The sequence below is a fragment of the Castor canadensis genome, chromosome 9, assembly GCF_047511655.1.
Source record: "Castor canadensis chromosome 9, mCasCan1.hap1v2, whole genome shotgun sequence".
Lineage (NCBI taxonomy): Eukaryota > Metazoa > Chordata > Mammalia > Rodentia > Castoridae > Castor > Castor canadensis.
This window is the reverse complement of record NC_133394.1, coordinates 120,694,246-120,707,122: the sequence shown is the minus strand read 5'-3', so window position 1 is coordinate 120,707,122 and position 12,877 is coordinate 120,694,246. Positions and strand designations below refer to the sequence as shown.

The window sequence follows — 12,877 nt, the reverse complement described above, 5'->3', positions numbered from 1 at the left end:
GCAAAACTGAATCACTTCTGTCACGTTACACTAAAATTGGAGTGGTGGGACCATTGGGAAAAAACACATAGGTCCACAGATGCCTTTTTCAGGAACTGTCAACTAAAATTGACTCCACAAAACAGACTGCCATAACTTTAAGACTAATTTTACTTAGCAACTGTCAAAAGAACAGAGCCTATAAGTCTAGCTTTACATGGTAACTGCTATCACTTCCAACCAGAGCTTGCTAGCTTCTGCAATTGCTGTGAGTGCTAAGTTAATTTCTCTGTCCTAATAAAACCCCAACCTTTCTTTTGTTCCTTGGGCATACCAGAGGCCACCCTGGCCTGTAAATATATGTCCTGAATTGTAATTCCATGTTTGTGCTCTAGTTCAAAATAAAAATTCTTTTCTTTGGAAGATTGTCTCTACAGCTTTGTTTGACACTATAAATTAGCCAACTGCCATCAAGGAATATGATCTTGACGTCAGATAACAAGGAGAGACTGACCTGCTGCTGGGAATTTGGGATTTGGCCTGGAATGTTGGCCAAAGACATGAGACATACATTTAAACAAACACAAATATTTTCTGTCATGTGTATTATTCAGAATTATCTATACTTTCCCTTGGATATGAAAGTGAATTGCTATAAGTGAACAAGTTCACATGTGGTTTTTTAATTTTTTTTTGTATTTGGTATAGAATTTTATTGAAGAAACATCTAATTAAAATTTTTCTGTCACTTCAAGGTTCCTATAGCATTGAATGTATTCATCAAGTTTCTAATTTTTCCTGTAGTATGCACACTTTATAGCAGAATTCTAATTTTATTGAATAAATTAAAGTTTTGCATGAATGTAGCTTTTCCTAAGATGGCTACTACTATAGATATAAATTGTATAGTGTATACTTTTTTCATTTAAAAATTAACAAAGCAAAATATCATCATTACAAAAAAATCTAGAAAAAATTGGAAAAATAAGTCATCCACAAACATTGTGGCCACTCTTATTATGCTATATTTTAGATGGAATTTTCAGTACTGTCTTCCAATTCACTAACTCTACTTCTATCCCTTCAACTGTGTCTAGAGTTTACTCTGTTTATTGATTTAAAAAATTACTTATGATTTCCAATTTATCTTCCAAGTATCCCCAACCCTCCCACTTTATTTTTGATTAAAAGTATTTAGAATTTCATTATTTACCATGTTAAGCTCTAAATATCCATTGTCAATCTGGTCTATACAAATGATTCAGTGCAGAGTGACCCGAACCCCTGTTCCCACTGTTTGTGCTACCCAATATTTCCTTTAGCATGGTATTTCCTCATGTGCCTGTGAGCTTTGCTCCTCTTTGCCCCTCTTTGCTTGCATGCCAACTTAGCAGTTTCATTTACCTCTTACCAAGGCTGTCATGAGTCTTCTTCAGTCTCTAGTTATGATTAGGAAAGCCTGCTACTGTCCTTGGCTTCACAGCAAGGAAGCTGGCTCCCTTCTGATTTTATTGCCAGTACTACTTGTCCCCATAGTCCCACAGAAGCCAAACTTCAACCACTGTTCCTTGATTCTGAACCCAGAGCCTGGGACTCTTACCCACCCAGCTCAAGACTTTGGTTCAATGAGACACTCTGATTTTCTATTTTGGTCTACAAAGATATGTATCTTGTTTTTGAGCCTAGTTTTGTCTTTCTATTTTCTCTCTTTATACTATTTCCATCATTGCAATGCCTCTGTAATAGAGGAGATATACTGATATATGAACACACTATTTTGACTAGGCTGTATTATTAAGTCTTCTCACCTAGTTTTATTTTGTACTTACTACCCGTTGATTATTCACTCTAACTAGGAATCAACAGGTTTTGTAGATTCGCCTTCAAAATTTAATCTGCTTTCCTGGTTTTTCTACTTTCCTCTCATTTCAGGTCACTCCCCAGATACAGTTTTACCACTGTATCTGGACCTCAGATTTATTCCCCCGTTAAATCCAGGAATCTCTGCCTTATGTCCCAACGGTGGCTCCCAATTCTTTATCTTGGTAAATGGTATCACATAGTCCCCTCAGTAAGCCAAGTAGAAATTCTGTAATGATTCTAGATAATCCTTTCTCTCAGCACCCATATGCAATTAATTACTAAGTCTTAAATCTTCCTTCCTAGTCTTCTCTGAAACTATCTGACAGCTACCAATGGCCCACCTGACAGCTCTGCATGCATCTGTTTTCAGCTTTGAATCATCTTCCCAAATGGTATCAAGAGTGATCAAGAAAAAGTATAAGTTCTTGAGCATGGTGGTGGTAGGGGGAGACCTAAGTCATACTCATGCCTCATATCCAGCTATTCTGGTCAAACTACAAACTGCAAGTAGTTCTCAAACATTCCTCGCAATTTCACATGTTTATGCCCCTTTATTGCTTAATCACATTTCAATATAGGAGGGAAGGAACATAATGCTATAAGCATGATAATATATGTAAACTATCTCTATGGTTATTAAAAGGGAAGTCCACGGTCTTTTACTTCTTATTCAATGCTTTAGCTCCCCAAACAAAAATTTTTAGACAGAAAGCTGTCAAAACTAAAAAAGGAAGGATGTGATTTGGTTATAAACCAGAAAGATATCAATTATTTAAGGTGGGAGGTCTGAAAGACTCTCTTCATTCCCTTTATTACTGTGTATGTTATCATCAGAATGTGGAAGACCTTTACAGTGTGCCTTAATATTGTAGCTTAATCTCTTTATATGTATCTCCCAGGTGAGTCTTATGCTCCTGACATGTTTCAGGTCTTATCTTCATATCTACAAAATCCTTGCTCACCATAAAGAATATCCACTTCTAAAAGGAAAATGCTTGAAGGTACATTTAAAAGTTCTTTCAAAATCTGGTGATAAAATATTCACAATGAATAAATGTTAGGTATTTGAATCACTATGAATACAAAACCAAAGGAATTCTAAAACTAAATTCATGAGACATCATGAAATAGTTCTACCAAAATCCTCTAAAACCAACCCATTCAAAAATTGCATTTCAGTGCTTTAAAAACCAAGGTGTTTAACACTATTAATAGGGACTTAAACAAAAAACTTGGCCTTCCTAAATTCACTTTCCTAGTTTCCACTGCGTAAAGCAAAGTTGTTGACTGTTTAAAATTGTAAAGTTCCATGTTGGAAATTTACAAACTAAGTACCTAAAGGAAAATACTGACTGACCTTTATAACAAAAAAGGGGCCTGGTCACTCATTTTTCCAGGAGTGAGAACCTATTTTAAATAGAAAAATTCAGAGTATACCTTACTATTTCTGTCAATATAACCTGCCAATATGCCAAAGCCAACCAATAATCAGAAATTCTGTTATAATTAAAACAATGCAAGATGAACAGTAATTACCTCATGAGGAAATTATAGCAATAATTGTGATCCATTTTCCCCTCTCCATTTCTATGGTCTTCAAACAATTAGGTTAAGACTGGAGTGTATCATTATATTATAATGTAACTTTAAAATATTTTCTGTATCTGCTAACATAGTTTATACAATAAAAAACTCAAAAATATTATGTATCAAAAACTGAGTTATAAAAATAACCTAGGCCAAACTTTTTCAATGCACCAAATATACCCAGAAGGAATTCCACATTTCACCAGAAGAGATTGAATACTATTAGTATAAAACGCCAACAAAAGTGGATGTCAGCAGCTTCATGTTAAGCATCTGTGTTACATTTTCAGAGCAGAATGCCTAACACGTACATTATAAACCATCGTAAATCAAAACTATAAAAGACAAAAATAAAAACTTACAGCTCCTTTGCAGTAGAGTCGTAACTTCCCGGATGGAGTACGAACAATCACTGACATTCTTTTTCGAGCACTGAAAGAAATTGGTATTCCAGTGTCATCTACTGAGAATATGCAAATATATGTTTGTCATGCCTCACATATTTTAATACTCACAATGAAAAAATAAAATTTCCCTGTTTTTCCACTTATACAAACTATCCCTGGAGTATACAGTTGGGTACCTTTGAAAGTTACATTATGTTTTTTAAGTCACCAGGGTATCATCTACTGCCCCAGAGGAAAATTGATGAAATGATTCTTGCAAGAGTTACTACCCACCAGAGTAGAGTCCTGGTTTAATGTTTTCAGGCTTTAAAAAATATTTAAGCTGATATCTTAAAAGATGACTTGTATCTTACAACTCTCATTAAAAACAGAAATGATAGTTTTAAGTACATAATCACACATAAAGGCAAAAACTGGTACTTCAAGAAACAACTTAAGCATTCATCATTGTTTCTCAATGATTACAGAAGCCCCCCCTTATCTGAGGGGGATATCTTAGGGGGATACACCCTTTATCCCTGTGGATGCCTGAAACTGTAGATAGTACTGACCCATATATACACGTACCTAAGTATGTACATGCATGTTTGTATATGTATAATGTAATGTTTTTCCTATACCTAGGACAAGGTTTAGTTTACAAATCAGATATACTAAGCCATTAACAATATGGTTTCTGATAATATAAATACTATCAGAAGTTATTTAAAACTTATGAATTATTTGTTTCTGGAATCTTTCATTTAATATTTTTGGAGCACAGTTGACCAGGGATACTGAAACTATGGAAAGGGAAAAATCAGATAAGGTAGACTACTGTGCTTTAGGAATACATTAGCTTGGGCCTTTTTCATAATGGCACTTATACATTCTAACTCAGCCCTTTTGGTTCATGCCTTTCTTGATCTAAATTTTGATTTATTGGGCCCAAACTTAGTAATGTCCTTGCTTTTCTCTTCTCCCAGAAAAATCCCTAAAGGTGAATGGGAATCTTCTTCTGTGGTATATCACAGTCAGCAGACATTGTGGAGAAAAGTTACCTAGTTATGGGAAGAAGTAAATATGTGATATCCAACACCAGTGAGCTCTTCCATACTGTACATTAATCCAAGCATTTCTCTAAAAAGCTTAAACTCTGACCCTCTGAAAGACCACAGCACACTTTCTATCTACACTCTCCCAAGTCCTCTATGCTTCCTCCTTACTAGACACTCTAAATTTCATATCTAAGCCTTAGATATGAAATCCCTTTTAGTTCTGCCATTAAAACCTACATAGCTACCTATTTGTGTACCATCTCCTCCATTTTTTTTCCTGTCATAGTAGAGGAAATACTTCTCTTATCAGAAGCCTTCCTTCGATATGTCTGTAAACCTCCCATCCCACTTTCTCAATAACCTCATTCTAAAACTCACTCTGATGTCCTATGAATCTGTCCCTTCCTCAATAATGAATCCTGCTTATCTGAAAAAAAAAAAACCCAAAAAACAACAACAAAAAAATCCCATGCTTTAGCTGTCCCCTATAAAACTCACCCCAACTAGCCACTTTTCCAACAAGTCATATCCCTTTCAACTCATCCCCTCTTTTCTTCATAGCTCACCTGTAAACCATCACTATGTTTACTGGCTTTCCCATCCTGCTTTCCTCTTTACCATGTCAATGAATGACTACATTCAATGAATATTGTTCAACTTTCCTACTCCCAACCTTATGGCAGTCTCTGACATAGATGACTACTTTCTTCTTGAAACCTCTTCTCTTGATTCTATGCTATTTATTATCCTCTATGTCTTTAACAACAAAACATTCTCTTTTGTTGATTCCTTTTTTATCCCCTCCAGTGGTACTGGGGTTTGAACTCAGGGCCTCATGCTTGCTATACAGGTGTTCTACCACTTGAGTCACTCTACCAGTCCTGATACCTCTTTTTCTAGTCAGCCTATAATAGTTAGAATTACTCATGGCTTAGTCATCAGCCTTTCATTTTCATCATATTTTATCTCCAGATCTCATTCACTTTCATAGCCTTAAATATCACTTCTAGACCAATGACTACCAAGTGGATATTTCAGCTGTAGCCTTCTCTTTCATGTTTCAGGCTCTTGCATCCAACAGCCTGCTGGACACCTCAATTTGTCTCACAGGCATCTAAGACACAGTAATTCTAAACATCTCTTCTGTCACACCTATTCTTCATCCCATTTTACCACCTGTGTACCAGTTGTTCACACAGGAGACCCTAACCTCTTCTCTTTGCCCTCCATCACCAATTCGTAGTAAAGTCCCACTGACCTCTGTCTAAAGGGCAGAGGAAGTCTATCAACTTCCCTTGAATTTCATTACCATCATCCTGGTGTAACCCACTCACAGCTTTCAGAGGCTACATTAACAGCATATTTACTTTTCTCTCTTTCATGCTTTTGCCTACCATCACTTATAGAACTCTGAAAGAACTGAAACTCCTAACCTTGCTTTAGTTTTCTTCATATCACTTAGAACAGTGCTTTCAAAAGCCATATTTAAATGCCAATTAATATACACTTATAATAAATGACCTATATAAAACAAGTAGGGTTAGGAAAAATAGTTATTTTGAAATGAAAAGAAAGAGATGAGGAATATACATGAGAAACTTTATTCTAGTTAATTATCCAAGTTTTTCTTATCCATTTTCTTTTTAGCCTTTCTGAACATACAAGTAAAAAAAATAATGTTTAGTAAGTTTGATAGATCCCATTATCTTTGTTATTATTCACTGGTATATGGTCACTTCCCATCAATCAAATTTGCCATAGAAATGTCTAAGACTGTGTAAAAGTTTGCCTTAGGTAAGAGAAAGTCCAAGAAAACAAGTGAATGTTTATTTCTTTGAACAACAGTATAACTTCCACGTAGACTTGATTTTTTTAAAGTGTCCTGTGAGCAGTAACACAATCTTTAAAGACCTTGCAGCTAAGGTCTACCTTCCCCAAGAATGTAGGTTGGATGAGAAACTATCATTTAAGGCCTGAATAGAGGCCTTGTAACTAAATGCCTGTATTATTTCATTTGACCTTCATTTTATTTTTTGTTCTTTCCTACTAGATGGAAACTTGTCTTATACCTAACAGAAATATAGATATGGTTGCTATTATTTCAAGAGAGCTAGATACAATGAGCACACACTTAGTATAGTATGGTATTTTCCTAACTCTGACTCTCCTTGACTCCACATAAATCTTAGCACCTGTCAATATTAGTATGTTTCCAAATCACTAGCTGTTATAGTCTGGAACTTAAATGTCCCCTGAAGACTCATGTGCTGGAAGCTTGGTCCCAGGGAAGTGTTATTTGCAGGTGGTGGAAGCTTTAAGAGGTAGGTACTAGTGGGAAGGTCTTAGGTCATTGAAGGTACGCTATGGAGAGGTTGTGGAATCCTAGGCCCCTTCCTCATTCTCTCTTTTGCTCCCTGACCATGAGGTGAGCAGTTTTGCTCTGCTAGGTGCTCTTGCCAAGATGTACTGTTACCACAAGTCCAAGCAACTGGGTAATTGCTCACACTCTGGAACCTCCTCTCTCTTTGTAAGATGATTCTCTCAGGCATTTGTTATGTTATTAGAAAGTTGACTAACATACTAGCTATCAGACTAAATCCTAGATTTCTGAGTCAGATACCTATACTTCAAAGTGATTTCTGAACTGCCAGTAGGAGTCTTACATTACAACACTCTGAAGAAAGCTGTTTATATTTTATCCATGGATATGACTATTAAAAGTATACAGAAATTTTTAATATTTTGTCTAAACAAAGTTATGGAAATTTACCTTATTCACACAAATTATAGAGCAGATGTTTTACCTGGTGAACTCCAGGACATTAAGTAATTCATATCTTTCTTCCTGCCCCAGCTATGAGGGAAAGAAACATATGATTATGTAGAGTTAGGAACATCGTAATCTTCTTGAAAATTATCACTGATCCAATTTTACAAATTGTATTGTAAAAATATCAACACAAACAAAATTTTTCTTCTTTTTATATAGTTTGTATTAAATGAAATACAGAGATCTCCAATGTGCAGCTCAATGAAAATTGTGTAGTTTGACAAAGGTACAGTCTTTGTGATCACTACCCTGATAGAAACACAGAATGTTCCCACCCACCATAAATTTCTGTGTACCCCCTTTCTGGTCAATCTCTGGACTAAATTCTAGCATCATAAATCACTCTGCCTGGTCTTGAGCTGCAGATAAATGAAACTGGAAAGGATGCCCTCCTTTGTATCTGGCATTTTTTTTCTTTGTTCAACAATGTTTTTGAGATTCATCTATATTGTTGATAAATCAGTAACTCACTCCTTTTTCAATGTTTAGATATTCCCATTGTAGGAATACAACACAATTTGTTTACCGTTTTACTAATGAGCATTTGGTTTGTTTCCACTTATTGGCTACTATGAATAAAGGTGCTATAAATATTTCATTACAAGTCTTGTGGTGAACATAAACTTTCATTTTTTCCTGAGCAACTAAGTATAATTGCTGGGTCAGGTGTAAGTTTGCCATTACTAGAAAACTCTTAAAAGGTTTTATAAAATGATTGTACCACTTTACATATCTACTAGTAATACATGACTCTTCTACTTGTTTGACATTCTCATTAGCATTTGGTCCTGTCAATATTTTTAAATTTACCCTTCTTAGTGGGCATGGAGTGATTATGTCCTTGTGGTTTTGCATTTCCCCTATGACTAATGCTGTTTCTTCATCTGCTTATTGGCCATTCAGATATCATCTTTAGTGTCACATCTGTTCAAGCCTGCTGATTTAAAAAATTGGTCCTGAAAACTTGTTTCATAAAAAAATTGCAAAAATTCTAATAATGTTGGGAATACAGGGGAGGACAAACAAAAGAGATGATTCAAGAGAGATAAATCCTCATGTAGCACAGAACAGAAATTCAGCAGATAGACTTAATTATTTCTTTCTTCTTGCAATTTTGGATTGAACCCAGAGCTTTGTCCTTTGGTTACCACCATATCCTTGAAGCTATGCACATATATTACTTTGGTTAATAAGAAACATAAAACAAAAATAACTTACTGAATCTATGATGACAGAGTCAGGTGTTCTTCCAGTGAAAACAAAATTCAACTGCTTGGCGGCTCTGACCAGTGCTCCCTCATCTGTTTTGGGAACAGATGAAATCAAGTATAGGATGGAAAAACGTTATCCCAAATATAAGAGAAATACATTCACATAATCACGTAATATAATTTTCTGTTTAATTAAAATTCTTTCCATTCTGGGACCTGTTATTAAATCTTTTTTAAATTACATGACAATGCTAAGTGAATGGGGAGAACGATCTCTCTCTTTTTCTCTGTCTCTCTCCCCCCACCCCTTGCAGTGCTAGGGATCAAACTCAGGGCCTTGTACATGCTAGGCAAGCACTCTGTCACTGAGCTACATCCCCAGCCCTTTGAGAAGAACACTCTTAAGTCTCAGAGAGACACACAGATCCCAACACTGCATTTCTGAATAGTAAGTCTCACTGTTAGCCATACATACCTAACACTGATAATTTAAATGCACCCCTTTGTCTAACATATTCTCTAGAAAACCTCTCCCCAAATGAATTGCACAAAGTTGTCTCTTCAAGTTCTATCCTTTTCCTCCTAAAAAGTTGAATATAGGAAAGCTACTACTACTAATTCGGGATTTAAGTTAAATTGTTTAAAAGAATGAATGTTTTATTATATATTAATCACTTTCATCACTGTGTTATAAAGCCTTTTCATTGCTGAGGAGGGTGTGGGATAAGAAAATATTCACATAGGTTCTATTCTAATCATATGAAATGTTATTTTTTAAAATCCTTTTTATAAATTTGGTACATTCTACAAGCTACAGGCAGTAGTTTGGCATACAAAGTGTGTTCCTTTCTCCCTAAAAAATTTACAATTATAAAGTTGATTACCCAATTTTATTCTGAAAATAGGTCTAAAATTAAGTTTCGATTTAAAATATTGATAACTACCAATAAATATTTAATGTAATCCCTTTATATGTGTAAAACTCTCCTCATCCAAGTACATAAAAAAAACAAGTGCCCTGTCATTTTCAAAAGAGCAAAATTGATATTGCAGAGCCATATATCACTATTTTTAGGTAAACAGACACTTATTTTCCAGTCTGCTTATGTGCAAAAATGTTTTTATGATTAGTAGTCTTAGATATTTATAAAGAGAAAATGATTATGCATACTAAAAAGTACTTTTATTCACTTATGTGAATTTATTATTCAATTTTCTGTTATTTATATTGTATATCAAAAATTATATATACCAAATTATATATGCTACATATTTTAATGCATAGTTAATCCTGAAAGCCAAAATTTTTCTAAATAGTATTTGAAAATTTTTATCTAAAAACATAATTTGGTTATCTAATTTTTCAAGTTAAACTTGAAAAAAATTTTCAAGTTTCTAAATTTTTATCTACATAATTCCAAATTTCAGAGCAATTTTCCACAGAGAAATGCTTCATGATTGTTTCATTTGTACCTGGAGATGCTGCTTGATAAATAATCTTCTCTCCTTCTCGCTCTGGTACTGCTGTGTGGCAGACTGCCATCATTGTAAGAAATTCACATATGATAGGTGCAGTTGGCTAAGAGAAATAAGCACAGAATTTAGCCCTTTCCATTTAAACATTTTGACAGTAATATTACTTCATGTCCACCAACTAAGAATTTCACTGAGAAACACTGGGGGTGTGAGATTACAGCCAATATCTATTATGAATAAAACCCAACCAAAATTGTTCATTCTTGTACAATCTGATCAGCTTCTAAACATTTATACAAGATAACTTCATTGTCACATTGAAGTAGTATGGTGGAAAACAACAATGAATCCTGTCCTTGAAGGATAGAAGAGAAATTCTAAAATGTTCACTTATCTGGTTGTAAATCCTAATGGGGTTTAAATTTCAGGCATTTACTCTTACTTTGGTTTGGGGTGATGATGACAGGGGATTTCTCTGGAATGCTCTGTCCTCCCTGTCTTTAAAAATGGTAAGCTTAACCTGATTCATGTTTTACTACAAGAAATAAACAAGAAGCTCCTGTGTACAGAGGATTCTTACTGCCTGAGGAAGACTGAAAAATGGGTCCTTTCTGCAAGGAACTCAAAGTTCATAGCAGAAAGAAGGCAGATATTTAAAATTAAACACCTCCCCATCTGGCTTCTGATGAAGAGAAATGTCATTCAAATGAACAGAGAAAAAACATATCTCTATGCTCTTGGGCAAAAAAAAAGTGATTGGAAAGGTAAATCAGAATATTATTTGAAAAACTGTTCAATCTAAAAGAATACACAAAATAGACATGGTCCCAACTATGTGGAGCTTAGACTAGGGGCAAGACAGAACATAAGTTTACACAAGCATTATTTATTTACAGTATGTAACAGTTTGTTATGGATGGATGCTAAAGAGAATGTGCAAATTATCACACGGGTGACTTGGGAGAGTCAGATAGTCTTCTTAAGATAAGGAGCTATTTAGGCAGATGAGGTTTTAGCCTCATGAAGAACTGGGTACAGTGACTTCCAACAGGGAGGAATGGCATGTTACTGAAAAGGTTCTAAAGAAAGAAAGATGAAGTGTGTGAGAAAATAAAAGGCCACTGTGGTCTTAGGGAGAAGAAGGGAAAAGTAGCTCAAAGGGAGGGTGGAGTACTGGGTGGGTGCCAGATCACAAAACTCTGTGAGTGAAAAGAGCAGCCAGAGAGTGGTCTTGTACAGGAAGTGCTGAGAGTCGATTTCCACTGCATTATTCTGTTTGCCATATCAGTAATAATTACAGAGGAGTGAAAATGCAAACCAGGAGACTGGTTAGGAAGCCGCGGCAGTAATTCTCATAGGGGCTTCTGGTGGTCTGGACAGGCTAATAAGGGAGAGAATAAACTGCAGCAGATACTTAGGATATGTCTTACAACTCAGTACTGATGAGGGATTAGTGACTTAAAGGAGATCTGGACAGGGAGAGAAAAAGAGGTATTAAAAGCAAGCGTTCATTCTTAGAGTAACAAGATAGGTGACGGTGATGGAGTAATTTACTGAAACCCTGTAGTTTAAACTAACTGAATTTGAGTTAAGTATCAGTAACTTCGTAAGGAGGATGTACACATTAGGTGGCAGACATCACCAGTTCCTACTGTAGATTTGACACTGGTTTATGGTATTAATAATAGGAAGCAATTCATATCTACAGTCATGTTGAAATTGGTAACAGTAAGTTGGTTTTATATAAATAGAGTTCTATAATTATTTAAAATTAAGCCCTCTGAAAAGCTAGAATACTGATTAATGATAATATTAAAACTGAATTTCCAACTACCATGAATTCATGTTAGTGATGTAAAAAAGGGTTTAGCAATAATGGGTTTTGGTAATTATTAAAATGATCATGAAAGTAAAAACAAGAAATATATAAACATGGACGATAGTTGAGAAAAAAATCAGTAGTTTTTATCCGTTCATGAAAATATAATGGTTTTATGTCACTTACGTGATTATTTTGGAGATTTTCTAACAATGATGAATCACTAAATGTTTTTTCATCTCCAATCTGTGAGCTCTGCCTAAAGGGAAAAAATAAAGCCAATCTGGTTCATTTATCCAAGCCCACCAACATAGTTGTAACTCACTTTTCAAGTAAATCATTATGCCTGCATATCCTTAATGGATTAAATATATCTTGGGCTAAGTTTGTAAAGACATCATGGACATTTCATAGCTATATCATAAAACATATTCAAGCATTCTAAAATATGACAGACATTTGCAGTATAATGAAAAATATTTTACAGTTCATTTTCTTAGAATCCAATGTTATTGTATTACAGCCACATGAAATAAAAAAATTTAAAATATAACAAAACTGCCTTAATATCTGGAACTGAATTTCTTCTATATCCATAATATTTCCAATTCTGTAGAATTCTGAGTATTAATGAAGTTGCTATGCAATATTAATCCTTTTATTTTAGC

At 34.8% G+C, this 12,877-nt stretch overlaps 1 protein-coding gene across 6 annotated transcripts in view; it reads right to left on the bottom strand.

The window, feature by feature from the left end:
* Window positions 1–12,877, bottom strand: part of Atp8a1 (ATPase phospholipid transporting 8A1) — a 215,317-nt gene that overhangs the window by 107,737 nt on the left and 94,703 nt on the right. For all 6 annotated transcript variants that reach the window (XM_074042343.1, XM_074042345.1, XM_074042342.1 and 3 more), the window contains 5 exons: window positions 12,396–12,468; window positions 10,388–10,493; window positions 8,922–9,004; window positions 7,678–7,727; window positions 3,792–3,861 (listed from right to left, as the gene is read on the bottom strand). In XM_074042343.1, the coding sequence (XP_073898444.1) occupies window positions 3,792–3,861; window positions 7,678–7,727; window positions 8,922–9,004; window positions 10,388–10,493; window positions 12,396–12,468 (382 nt within the window). The remainder of the gene's footprint in view (window positions 1–3,791; window positions 3,862–7,677; window positions 7,728–8,921; window positions 9,005–10,387; window positions 10,494–12,395; window positions 12,469–12,877) is intronic.